General features: G+C 43.9%; 1 protein-coding gene across 1 annotated transcript in view; it reads left to right on the forward strand.

The window, feature by feature from the left end:
- The first annotated feature begins 5,024 nt into the window (after nucleotides 1–5,024).
- LOC138247246 (BPI fold-containing family B member 4-like) overlaps nucleotides 5,025–13,791 on the forward strand; it is a 92,745-nt gene continuing 83,978 nt past the window's right edge. Inside the window, exons 1-4 of the mRNA XM_069201975.1 lie at nucleotides 5,025–5,081; nucleotides 5,700–5,850; nucleotides 5,990–6,533; nucleotides 9,192–9,296. Coding sequence (XP_069058076.1) covers nucleotides 5,715–5,850; nucleotides 5,990–6,533; nucleotides 9,192–9,296 — 785 coding nt within the window. The 5' untranslated portion in view covers nucleotides 5,025–5,081; nucleotides 5,700–5,714. The remainder of the gene's footprint in view (nucleotides 5,082–5,699; nucleotides 5,851–5,989; nucleotides 6,534–9,191; nucleotides 9,297–13,791) is intronic.

Here is a 13,791-nt window from a genome sequence, read left to right on the forward strand (position 1 = left end):
CCTCAATGAGTGGCTTTTCCTCTCTCTTATTTCTAGACACTGCAATGGGGAGAATAAAACACGCACCGGTGTACCGGCCCCTTGTCGACCTTGCTACCCTGGAAGAGAGACACATCATTCAAACCTATCATCTGATCATCAGACCAACATGTAACTGTGTGCACAGGTTGGATCTGGATCTCTTGCCAGCCATCCGTAATCCCTATGCCAACCCTCCCACTGTACAGGCCTTATCTATGCTACACTCCTTTGTCTCAGGCTCGTTCCAGATGACAGTGGGCTTGGCAACAGGGATGTCACAGCCCATGTTCAGTATAGTGTTGAACGATGTACTGCGTGCTTTACTGAAACACCTGGACACCTACATCAGGTTCCCCAAAAGTGCAAATTTGGCCACTGTTAAGTCTGAGTTCTATGCTATGGGATATGTCCCTCATGTGATAGGGGCCATATATGGCATCCATATTGCTTTGGTTCCTCCCAGGGTCATTCAACAAGTATACAGGAACAGAAAAAGCTTTTAGTCCATCAATGTCCAGGTGGTGTGTCTTGCGGACCAGTACAACTCACGAGTGATGGCTAAGTTTCCAGGATCTGCCCATGACTCTTACATCCTGGAGAATAGCAATGCCTCATACATTATGGCACAACTACAGAGAGGTCCTGGCTTATTGGTGTATATCCAATAGTATGGGTGCAACTGTAATGACAGCTCTCTTCACATTTAACCCTGTGTCTCTACCGGTATTGCGATAGCTCCAACCTTTGAGCACACAGGTGACTCTGGCTATCCTAACCTTCCGTGGCTGCAGACACCAGTGAGATATCCAACAAAAGATGGTGAAAACTGTTGTGGAGAAGGTGGCAGCTGGACCTGTGGCTGATGATGGTGACATAGACACTGATGAGGAGGCAGATAATGAGGGTGTAGCGGACTCATGGACAGGGTTGATCCAACAATACTTCCAATGATTTACAGCTATCTGTCAAGTGTCTTGTATGTGAACTGTACTCCTGTCTGCCTTGTGACATAGTTCATCCTGGTGTGTGCCATCAGTGGAGGTGTTAAGTGCACCTACCCCTCTGTGTGGGTCTGTGGCAATAAAATATTGCCCATCAGGGGATATGTAACTGTTCATATGTAGGTGCTATGTTTACTGTGCTGTTGGCTACCATCACTTCTGCAAGAGATTGGCCATGTTGTGTGGTCCCAGTAGTGCAGTGTCAACTGCAAAAGAACTGGCAACCATGATGTCAACAGTATAGCATCTTATCCTCACTGTACACAATGGACGGATATGGAAGCTAACTCATGTTGACAGTACAACTTGGCTTTAGTTGGGTAATGTGAGCTGTGAGGGATCGGCCATTAAGAATGGATGTCTTGAAAATATAGATCTGCTATGGTATTTTGTGTTCACATGCAATTTGGGTACTCACACTAGGGAGGACCTCAATGTACTGCATGTGTGTTTACTGAGCAACAGTGGCACCTATTGTGATCGTTGTCCTTGTCTTGGTGTAGTTGCAGGTAATTTGGGTGGTACTTCTCTTTTTCCTCCCTTGATTGGAGGCTTCGTCGACACAGGATTTGAGGATGAGGCTGTTCAACTGCCAAACTTGCTGTACCTGCCTTCCCCTTCTGTCCATCTTACAGACTTTTGCCGGCCAATGGTTTAAGTAAGCTAACATATTGTACAACAGTTAATTCATACATGTTACAATAAATACAGGTAAGCAGAAGCTGTGCTCGATGGTGTGTCTTGTGATTTGCAATGCAATGGGTGATGAGTGGGGTCATGGTGGATGAAATCGTCAGAGCAGTTGGTCCAGCCTTAGGGAGAACAGGTCCAGTATCCAAGGGCTATGGGAAAAAGGAGAAATGACAATGGACAGTTACCAGGGTGTGTCAGTGGCACACAAGGTAGAATGTTCAGGACAGTCTCACTTCCTGGCAGTGATCTTGGTCTTGGCATCAGCTCCTGCAGGATGACCTAGTTTGTAAGGGGGATTCCTCAACTACAGAGAGAGGGGTGCTAGTGGCCTCCATTCCACTAGCTGAGGCTGAAGTGGATGGCACAGATGGTATGAGGCTAGTGGAAGTGGCCTGTTTGTGGGAGGAGGACGCACGCAGGATGGATGTGAGTTCCTTTAGCACACCTGCAATGGAGGCTATGGTGGCCTTGTGAGCCTGCCACTGCTGCATGGCCTCCTGGTGGTGGTATTCCCTCTGCAGCCCCGGGTTCTCCTGCAAGGTGAAGAGTATCTGGCCCTTCTTGCCCTGGGATTGCTGGTATGCTCCCAGGACTTTGGAGATGGCCTCCTAGCCGGCACTTTCCCTTGGGGGCCCATCCCATAGTCCACAGGTGCCCTCCCACTGGCCCTGAAACCCTGTGCCTGTGCCCCTGGCATGGTGTGCCCACCTCCAGCTACACCAGGACCTTCATCATCTTGGGTGTGAGGGGTAGACTCAGGTCTCTGTACTGTGGGGCACACTGATGATTGACTATCCTTGGGAACCAGGTTTGGGGATGAGGGATTATCTGTGTTGTTGTTGCCACAGGTGTGGGGGGCTCAGATGTGGGCAGGGTGAGGCTGGTGGCGGTGGACTGACCAGATGCCCTAGATGGGCCAGGTAAGTTGTCAAAGTCCAGTCATCCAGAGCAGTAGTCCTCACTGGGTCCTTCATCCTGGGGATGGTTGTCTCTGGCATCCTCTGCAGGATGGCAGTGGCAGGGGTACCTGTGGATGGAGAGAGAGAGAGTTACATTGTGGAGGTATACTAGTTCGTATCATAGTCTGATGCATATGGTGGCTTGACTTGCTTCCCCGTGATGGCAATGACAGATGTGGCACTGTGGACATTGTTAGTGAGTGATGGATTGTGGAATCAGTTCCGTGTTCCATGGAGGGTTGTGGATTGTGGATAGCATAGCTGGCATTGCCATGTAATGTTATGCGGTCGAGGCATCCAGTTAGTGTAGCTGGTGCAATGGTTTTAGGTCTAGGTATGCCGCTGTGAAGTGGGACTGTCAGCTTTTCATGTGTGGGAGTCATGCATCATGGGAGTTGTAGTGCTTGCCATTTTTAATGCTATCCGTACAATAGGGGTGGACTGTGTGGGGATGGTGGCAGTGGGGTGGTGTGGCATGCAGGGGAGGTTCATTGGGTGATTGGGTGGGGGGAATAAGTGTGAGGTGGGTTGAATTAGGGAGTGTAGGGTGGTGGGGACGCATTCTGTACAGGAGTCGTTGATGGAAGGGGAGTGTTAGAGACTTACCGGACTACAGTCCTCTGATTATTCCCGTCAGGCCCTCAGGATACAGGATGTCCAAGACCTTCTCCTCCCACGGTGTGAACCTGGGGGATGGATCGGGGGCTCTCCGCCAGTCTTATTGATGGCAATGTGGTGTCGTGATGTCTTGAACGCACCTTCCCCATAGGTCGTTCCACCTCTACCTTATAACCTCCCTTGTGCGTGGAGGTTGCCCACTGAATTGACACTGTCGACGATCCTCCGCCATAACTCCATTTTCCTGGCTATGGATGTTTGCTGGACCTGTGCTCCGAACATTTGTGGCTCTACACTGACCATTTAATCGACCATGACCCTAAACTCTTTGTTTGTGAATCGTGGGTGCTTTTGAGGGGACATAGTAGTAGTGAAGTGGATTGGGGGGTGTTGTGCGCAAGGGTGATGTGTTTGGTGCTTGATGGGGTGGTTCGGTTGGTGTGGTGGTGGGTTGTGATGTTTGTGTGGAGTTGTGCTGTGTGTGACATGCGAGTGTGCCAATGGTGTATATGTGCTGCATATTGGGTGTAGCAGTATCTCTGGGTCTGTGTGAATCAGTCCTTTTGTAAAGGATTGTGGGATGTGTGAGGGTGTGTTTTATAGTGGTTATGTGGGTGTGTCTGAAGTGTGTATGTGTCTCAGGTGTTGGGTGTTCATACTGTCCAGTGTGGCTTTGAAGTCTTTTGGAGGTGTATTTTTGAGTGCAGCAGGTCGCACCACCAACGGTTTACCTCTATGGAAGGACCACTGTGCTGATTTGTGGGTCATAATATGGGTGGCGGAATGTTGTCGGCATGGTGGTGCTGGTGTTGGGACCGCCTTTCTCCCACCCTTGGCCAATCAAATTATTAATAACAACATTGGATGCCCATGCCTGCCTCCAGATAAAAGCATCTTAAGACAGCATCACCCTACTTTCATTGCACACAGCAACAGTATGGGCAAGATTTGCTTGTTATTCTCCACAACTTAAAATATACTGATGTTCAATGCTTTTAAAGCTGTACTTTGTTCGTGTATCAGATCTAAATTTAGTCTAGAGCACTGGAGCACGATAGAGATAACATAGACCTTAAAGCAGACTATTTTTCACACTGGTATGACTAATGTTGTGAGCTTGTAAACCACATGGGGCTAACTGTAGTAAAAAGTAAGCTAGATCAGCAAACACCCCTGCTGTGTTATGTTAATACCCCACTAAGCCGTCAAGTGCTTTTTCTAGTTTGTTTTTCAAGGATATACTCAATCTTTGTACGGGAGAGCTAAAGCTTGAAAATGTGAGCAAGCCTTCAATCAAAATCTCAAGTCTAATTTCTAAAACATTAATGGAATTGTTCACAAGTACTTTATTTCTTGCTTATTCGCATTAGTGATGTTGTTATCATTTTCGCTTTTGCAAGACCGGATTACTTGTTTAAGCTGACTGTACCCGTCCAGGGATTTCATCCCGGCGAACCAGTAGTAAATCGGAGAACAGCACAGCATTTAGGGAGTGTTGAGTAACAGCACTATATCTCAATCTGCAGACTTATCTGATACCCTATTCAGAGTGCACTATCAATTCGGCAAATATCTCATTCCAGCATTTTATTGCGAGCTTTAAAAAACCACACATTAATTTCTAAACCTGGACCTTGATCCAATTTTTTTTATCTGTAGTACAGTTTCCTCTTTCATGACCCAGGTTTTGTTATAAAAGGACCTCCAGCTGCAGGTCTTCTTTAGAGGAGAGTAGGAGAAGTACGGGGCAGTTTCTGAACTGCCCTCTTCACATCAGCAACAAAAGGAGGTAAGAATCCTAATCACCTCTATTACACTTTTGCCACAACCAAAGCTAATAGAGAGAAAGTAAGACAGGAAGAAAGAGAGAAAAATCGAGGGTCTAAAGAATGAGTCAATAAAGTGTTGCAGGAAAGAAAATAGTCAAAACGCGGGTCAAGATGTGTTAAGCGATAATATTCTCCCTGCTAAATGGCTCTGCTTGCAGCAAAGGAGTGCAAACAGCAGTCAATACATTTTCGCCCTCAAAATGTATTTGTGGCAAAAGTGAACACAAACGCTTTGCCTATGGCAGATGTAAGCACCAGTGCCCAGATTTATCAAGCCTTTTCATTTTCCTTGCATCACGCAAGGTCAATGCAAAGGTTTCAGTAATTTGTCCAAAGCCACAGGAAGTGATTTGTACAGCCAAGCATGGCGTTGCAAAGAAATGTAATGCAACGCAGCAGCTTGTTGCGCTTTACTTACATTTTAAGCTAGGAGCCGTTCAAAGGGTGGAGCATTGGGCATTTTATCCAATTTCAATATACATACATACATTGTTCTTTTATCTTAATGGCCTTCACCTTAAAGACATGTCTGTTCTCCTCTCCTCTTATGCTGCTTTTCTGACTCTGTTTTTCCCCAGGTGAAGAAATTCAAGATGTTCAAGATTTGGCGTGTGATGCTGCTCTGTACTTTGCTGGCTATGCCCCAGGAAGGAACTAGCGTCAAACTTAAATCTGCTGCAGGTGCCCCAGGTGTAGTCCTCCGGGTGGGGCAGAAAGCATTGAATGGTGGTAAGATGCATCTCTTCTTAATTGTGGTTAAAACAGGTTGTTCTTGGGAAAGAATTAATGCAAAGTGTTTAAGCTGTATCATTTTAAAAGCAATCATAAACTGGTATTAATGGATATCCAACCATGTCATATCTTTCAGCTGTTTCCGGTTCAATGAAAGGGGGTGTCCCCATGAAAGCGTCTTCAGGGAGATCTCCTGCCATAGCAGGAGAAATGGTTGGTGGTGCTCAAGGTGGTGGTGGTGGAGGGTTACTTGGAGGAGTTCTTGGTGGTGGTGGTGGTGGGGGAGGTTTACTTGGAGGTGTTCTTGGTGGTGGTGGTGGTGGTGGAGGAGGAGGAGGGGGCGGCCTGCTTGGGGGTGTTCTTGGAGGTGGAGGTGGAGGTGGTGGTGGTCTGCTTGGTGGTGCCCTAGGTGGTGGTGGAGGTGGGGGACTTCTAGGTGGTCTCCTTGGTGGTGGAGGTGGTGGATTGCTTGGTGGAGCTCTTGGTGGTGGTGGTGGTGGCGGCAGTGCTCGTGATGGTGGTGGAGGAGGAGCACCACCTGGCTATGACGAACCTCAGATTGATGGAGGCATTCTTGGAGGTGGTGGTCTTCTTGGAAATCTTTTTGGTGGGAGTGGCGGTGGATTGCTTGGAATACTCGGCAAAGGAGGAATACTGAACACCGTCCAAGGAATCCTTGGGTAAGTTGAACATTCTAGTATTTAATAATACCCTGGCATTTCAACTTAAACATCTTTCATGTTATGCCCATATAACTACTAAGCTTTTTCCTTTATCTTCAGTTCTGCCAACAAAAAACATGTAATTTCAATTAATTATGCATCTTGAAAGTGTCCACCTCCTAGCTGTGTATAAATACTCAGGCTAAATGAGGTATTTTAGTTCACACTTTGTCGGAGGACAATATTTAATCTGATTAGTGTGACTTGCAAATCAAAGTCATAATTGTATCACAGCTTAACTGCATGTTTTTTCCAGAATTTACCTACACATGCAAGCATTGATAAAGTTCAGTAAATAAAGTTTGTTATTGTAAGGTATTTCATGACCCTAGGGAGGATGGTGGCTTGGATTACCGCATAAAGTTCATAGACACCTTTGTAGCACGTGTTTTGATCCATACTGCTGGATTATTCTCCTAAAGAAAACCACCACACATGTTGCTTCCACATATCACTTTACATTTTTCTCCTGACACCTGTTCCCCCTCACCATACTGAGCTTTAACCCGAATCTGGTCACATCTTGAACTCTGTCATCTTTTAAAGTAGTTCTTGCAGCATTACAATCGGATGTATACACTGGGGGGCATATTTATCAAAGGTTTTGCTTCACCCCTGCGCCACTGAATCAAATTTATCAAGACATGCACAGCCACCTTGCGTGGCCCTGTGTGGTTTATTAAAGCTGGAATAACACAAGGCGGCATAATTTGTTGCCTTTTGATACTCTGCCCCAGGGAGGTGTTCCATGGCTGGAATGTGGTTGTTCACACACATCCACCCATGGATTTTGGCACATTCACAGATTTAATATGAGTGACAGACCTGTCAATGTGTCAAAATGCTTCGCGTTCACAGGGATGGTGTAACAAGAACAAGAAGAAATACCTTTGGGACAAAGGAATTTCTTTGTTCCTCTTCATTTATAACTCTATTTGTGCTGCATTTTCTGCGACACATCTAGAAACAAGAAAAGCCTCAAAGCAGAGTACCTTTTTAACCAAAAACTATATTGCCTGCAATGCAGGCACCCTTGCACCATGGTATAAGGGTGACTGCGTTGGCGCTACGCAGAACATTGTGAGCCAGTGCAAGGAGAGGACAGGAATGCTTCATATAATGTTAAATGTCGAGCATTCCTGACCTTTCACTGTCACGCAACACAATGCAGCAAGGTATCTAGCTGAAATGTGTTGCATTACTGTTTGATAAATCTGCCCCTCGGTGTGCATCACTTACAGCTGTATTATCTCAAAACAAAAAATGTAAACCAAGAGGAAACATTATCGTAACGGGGTTACAACATATTTAGACCCTGGGCACAAGATTATAAAAGACTGTGGGCCAGATTTACAAGGCCCTAGTGCCTTCTTGCTCAACATTAGCGTAATTCTTTATTGCTACTGTGGCTCAAGGAGTCAATTTTTGCCACGCCGTAATTCACAAAGTGGCGCAATACATGCATTAAGCCACATTGCTACTCCTTGGGCCAGATTATGCCTGCATCAGACACAATGTATGCAAGGGGGTTTTCTGGTATTAGGAGGCCTGCAAAAATGACGCAGTGAAATCTACAAGATTTCACTGTAGCATTTTTGGCATCATTTTAATGCCTGCTCATGGCAGGCGTTGAGATGACGCACCCAATGAAATCAGTGGGCCTCCATGCACTTGGCTACACTAACGTCAACATTTTTTACGCTAGTGTAGCAAAGCGGGACAATAGTGTAAAAAATGTGATGCTATTGTTCTTACAACCGGCATGGTGTATTATAAATATGGCGCACACATGGTGCTGTTAGATGGGGCAAGGGTGGCACAAGAAAAGTGGCGAATCAGTTCTGATGTGCCACTTTCTGGTAAATCTGGCCCGTGTTTTTATGTAATTAGCCCTTATAATAAATAAAATACATTATCAGACTATGAAGAGTGAAAAGAGATTTATAGATTTATCATTGAATTCAAAGCGGTCCTTCCGATTTAATTTTCAGTAGAACGCATGTTTCTGGTCTTCAAAGTGTTGTCTGTTCAGGCCAGGTAGTGCACTCAATAAAGTCACAAGATGGATGCCATCCTTGAGCGCTTTGCCCGCTGATTGCCAAGACCCGTTCAATTACTAACCAAGACAAGTCTTCCTAATGTTAAATGACTCACTTTTTTATGTGTTGTACTCCTTTATTTATCATTACTCACAGGATTGATTGTGGTAAGGGTGGGAAATTGAGATACTTCAGTGGTTCCATTGGAATGGGCTTGTTATGTCAATAAACGTATTTCAGAAACCGCAGGTTCTTATATCCTCAGCCAAGAGGCCTTTGAAGCCGTCATGTCGTTTAACTCATTAATTTGCATTCTTGTTGTTAATTTATTCTTCTGCAAGTAATCGTTTTGTAAATCCTTTCACTTACATCACCTTTGCTTCATAGACAGTCCTAAATTATGTAGCTAAAATAATAACCTGTTTATATTTTAAAACATATCAAGTTTTTAAAGTCATTTTAGTAAACCATATGGATATTTCAGTACGTTTTCCGTTAGTATCCAGGCATTAATTAATGTCTGCTTTAGTTTTTCCAAGAACGCACTGCTCATGACGCTTCTACCCCAATTCCATAGGTTAAGAATTGTCGATCTAACGCTCCCAATAGTGTCGCTCAAGCTCCTGCCTGGCATTGGAGTGTACCTGAATGTATATACCAGAGTAGCCATCAACGGCAAGAGGTAAGAATATTGGAGGAGGAACACCTATTCATCTTGTAATTCAATCACATTTTCAGTCTGTTTCAAGAAATAAGAAGTGGCAAACCTTAAAGTGTTTGAAAATTTGGAAATTGATTTTATTGATGTTCGATTAATTCAAATCGTTATATCTCGAAGTGTATACAAATTGAAAAAGAGAATGAAAAATGTTACATTGAACAAATGAGAGTAGGTGCATTCATGTATTCATCTCCCCTATAACCTAAATTGTCACTAAACGGCCTAGTCTTACCATCTCAATGTGTCCCCGTTCCCCACCCCCTAATATCCTAATATCTTTTAACCAAATCTGCATCCCAAATACAATAAACCAATGTTATAGTTTAAAAAGAAGGTAACTAAATGATAGTCTCGCCATTTTCTATACCATCCACCGTCGGCCATTCACAGTGAACCATCTAGAGCCATTGTCCTCAAGCTACTATATATTTATCCATATTAAAAAAGTTATGCATCTTCATGTTCTAAAGTGCTTCATGCACAGAACTGTGCATTATACTCCATTGTTTCATCACGTCAAACCTATGTCCATTTTTGCAAAGATATAGGTGGCAACAGTTTAAAGGGACTGATTCATAAAGAAAAGTTTTTGATTTAGGACTGACTTCACTCTAAATAGGAGCAACTTATGGATGTAAGATACATAAGTTAAAAAGCTGGTGTAAGTCAGTAAATCAGAAATGTCTAACATGTGTGAGAGATGTGTGTGTGCATGCACTATGCCATCTTAACCTTTCTCCCAAATTGCCTATGTGGGCATCACCAGGGGCCTGGCAGATGAGAGAGTAGGAATATTTCAACCCAATGTGGTACACAGTGTCCATAAACAGGTCCCCAATGTAATTTTAATATATGATCTGCTCTGAAGAATTTCTCAGGTCTAGGATCTTGCGCTGAGGGATTTTTCCTAAAAGGTACAAAGGGAAAGTTCCTGAGCAAAACACAATGGACCTGAGATCGTCTTCAAAACATATCTTGTTCTAAAATTAATTTAGGGACCAAGGGCCAGATTTAAGAAGGCTTAGCGCCTCCTTGTGCCTCATTAGCATCCTTTTTTTAAAATGCTAATTCTGCTCAACACTGCGCTATATTTACAAAGTGGCGCAATGCATGCATTGTCCCACCCTGCAAACCCTTGCGCCACATTCAGAGGCCCGCAAAAATGGCGCAGGGAAATGTACAAGATTTCACTGCACCATTTTTGGCATCATTTTTAACGCCTGCTCAAGGGCAGGCGTTCACATGACGCACCCGTTGTAATCAATGAGCCTCCTAGCATTTTGCTACACTAGTGTAAACATTTTTGATGCTAGTGTAGCAAAGCACCACAATAGTGTCAAAAATGTTGACACTATTGTCCTAGCTACCACCATGGTGCACCGTATGGTAAATACGGCGCCACCATGGTGTTGGTGCTTGCTGATATGGGGGCGCTGAAAAAGTGGTGCATCAGAGCTCATGAGCCACTTTTTCATAAATCTGGGCCCAAATACCTGCATGTGCACACAAGTTTTAGAGGTGGTGTGTCTTAGTACTTCTGTCCTCTGACTCCCACTTTATTGTAATTGGAATAGTATTTATGTAGCGCTTTCTACCCCAACAAGGGATTGACGCACTTTTTAGTTAGCAGCACACTAATTCAGAACCTGAGAGGAATTAGTGGTGGATTAGTATAGGAAAACATGAGTTCAATATTAGTATTATTATGAGTTAATTTGAGCAGAAGATATGTGATTTGGATTGACTAGAGTAATGGAGGGATAGAGGAGGGAAGAATCCAAAAGTGTTAATTGGGAGTTTATGCTAATAGGACGAGGCTTGGGATGAGTAAATGAGAGATGGCGGAGGGAAGAATCTGTGGAAGGTGTTAGGGAGATCATAATAGCAGAAGGAGTTTTGGATGAGTCAATGGTGAGATAAATGAGGGAGAATTTAGTAGGATTGCTTGGAAGATCAGGGTAGTAAACTGAGGTTTGTGGTGATCTAGATGTGGAAGAGGAGGGAAGAGCTTAGGCAGGGTTATTTTGGAGATGAAAGTGGTAGAATGCGTTTGGGATTAGTCAGAGTGGGGATGGAGGATAGATTGATAGAGCCATGACACAGGGTGATTGATGGGTAGACAAAGTAAAGCTTACAAGGGAGTAAATTTAAATTAATTTTATTTATTTATTATTATATATATACATATATATACATACATACACACATTCACGAAATAGGTAGATTTAAAGTTCTGAAAAGAATTAGCAGAGATTGAAATTTAAATTACGCTGGCTTAATTCACAGAATTTTTGGAAATTTCTCTTAAAATTGTTATGCAATACAATGCTAACTTCAAGAATGCAATCGGCTGTTGTTCAAGGCAGTGATGTTGTTTAGAGTATTTTCTAGCACGAAATCAAAAATTGATGCAAGGATGCATTTCACTATGAAATACAGCCCGAAATATCTTATTTGCATTTCTTACTTAATTTCACATAATTTCAAATTTCATATGTTACTGAGAAGCAAATTAGGCAAATTTCGCACCCTTCCTATTTTATTTTATTGAATTCTGTACTAAAACAGACATACATTAAGCTGCGTTAAAAGGGGAAGATTAATATGCACACCCAACAATTGTGTTGCTTAGGACCTGAATTGCGAGTAATTTGAGAGATTCACAGTCTATGCCTATTTTCATAAATAAAGCCCAAACTACATAGGTGAGAAATATAGGAGAACGGGGGGGTGAGGTGTACTTCATGTGTGACGTAAACATACAACGTGAGACTATGGGCTCCTTGAGGTATGAAAACAAAACATTCCCAAATAAAATAGGCTTGAACTTCCAAATATGGTGCATTTGCTGGTACCAGACTAAAGCCTGTCATGGGGTAGGTGTTCTGTACGGTCAGGGGTTGTGCATAGAATTACATCTCAGAAATGAAGTTCGTACCAAGTTAGAGAGGAAGTGAGAAAATGTTACTCTGTTACTGTCCCATGAAAGGGTAGATCCACGGCAGCAGGAACATGTAAACATTGTTCTCCAAAATAAGCTGGGTATTGAAAAAAAATGATTGTAGAGCTGTGTTAGAAATTGGGTCTCTAGTTGGCAGAGGTATACACCCTTGTCCAAGTAGGGACCACAATCCTAGTCAGGGTAAGGCACACACAATCCAAATTATCCTGAGTTCACTCTCTGGTAGCTTGGAAGTCAGCAGTCAGGCTTAACTTAGAATGCAATGTGTAAAGTATTTGTGCAATAAATCATGCAATAACACAGTGAAAACACCACAGAAATAGACAGTACAGGTTTAGAAAAATATAGAATATTTAACTGAATAGATTAAGGTCCAAATGATTTGATAAAAACAAATTGAAATATCACTTTTGTAATGATAAGATGAGTTTTAAGTTCTTAAAAGCAACAATTGTCTCTTGCAAGCAGAAAGTACCCGGTTTGCATCAAAATTACACACACAAAGACCGCAGGAGGAGATGTTTTGAAAAAGGTAGGTGTGCGTCAGAATTCTGGGTGCACACAGACAATGTGTTGATTCCTTTCCACGCAGCAAGGGCTTTGTGTAGAATTCCGACACGCAGGCTTGAATCATCATTGCGGTGCGGGGTCTTTTGAAGCCCAGGGACTATGCTTGGAAATCCTGGGCATGCAGGACGAAGTTACAGGTGCTACGTCAATCCAGTGTGTGATTCGTGAGAGTTTCGGTTGCACGACAGGCCCTGCGTTGATTCCTCTCACAGGAAGTCAGGCTGCATCGTTCCAGCTTGGCGATGTGGGCAGTGCGTCGAAGTTCCGGTCACAACACTGGTGGTGCTTCAATCTCCACTCAGGGAGCCGGGCTGTGTCATTCCAGTTCAGCGATGGGGGGATTTTTTCCCCGCTAAGCAGGCTGTGTGTAGTTCACGGCAAGCTGTGCATCGATATTTCGCTACACAAGGAGTTGTATGCAGAGATGAAGTCTTTTTGGCCCTGAGGCTTCAGAAAACAGGAGGCAAGCTCAATCCAAGCCCTTGGAGAGCACTTCTCAGCAGAGGCAGAGGCCAGGAAGGCCGCAGGGCAACAGCAAGGCAGCAGTCCTTTACAGCAAAGCAGTCCAGGTGAGTCCTTTGGGCAGCCAGGCAGCTTCTCTTGGCAGGTTGCAGGTTCTGGTTGGTTTCTTTCCCAAGAAGTGTCTGAGGTGCTAGGGTTAGGGACCCAGTTTTTATACCCAAAAGTGCCTTTGGAATGGGGGAGACTTGAAACAGGATTTTGAAGTGCACAAGTTCTCCTTTCAGAGTAAGTCTGTTTCACTGGGTCCCAGTAAGGGGTGTGGCAGTCTCTTGTGTTAGGCAGGCCACTGTCCTTTGAAATGTAAGTGTCAGGCGCTCCACCCTTCAAGCCCAGAAAGACCTATTCAGTATACAGATGTGTGCAAGTGTGACTGACCATCCTGTTTTGTGGCTGTCTGGGTGA

Source organism: Pleurodeles waltl, chromosome 7, assembly GCF_031143425.1.
Source record: "Pleurodeles waltl isolate 20211129_DDA chromosome 7, aPleWal1.hap1.20221129, whole genome shotgun sequence".
Taxonomy (NCBI): domain Eukaryota; kingdom Metazoa; phylum Chordata; class Amphibia; order Caudata; family Salamandridae; genus Pleurodeles; species Pleurodeles waltl.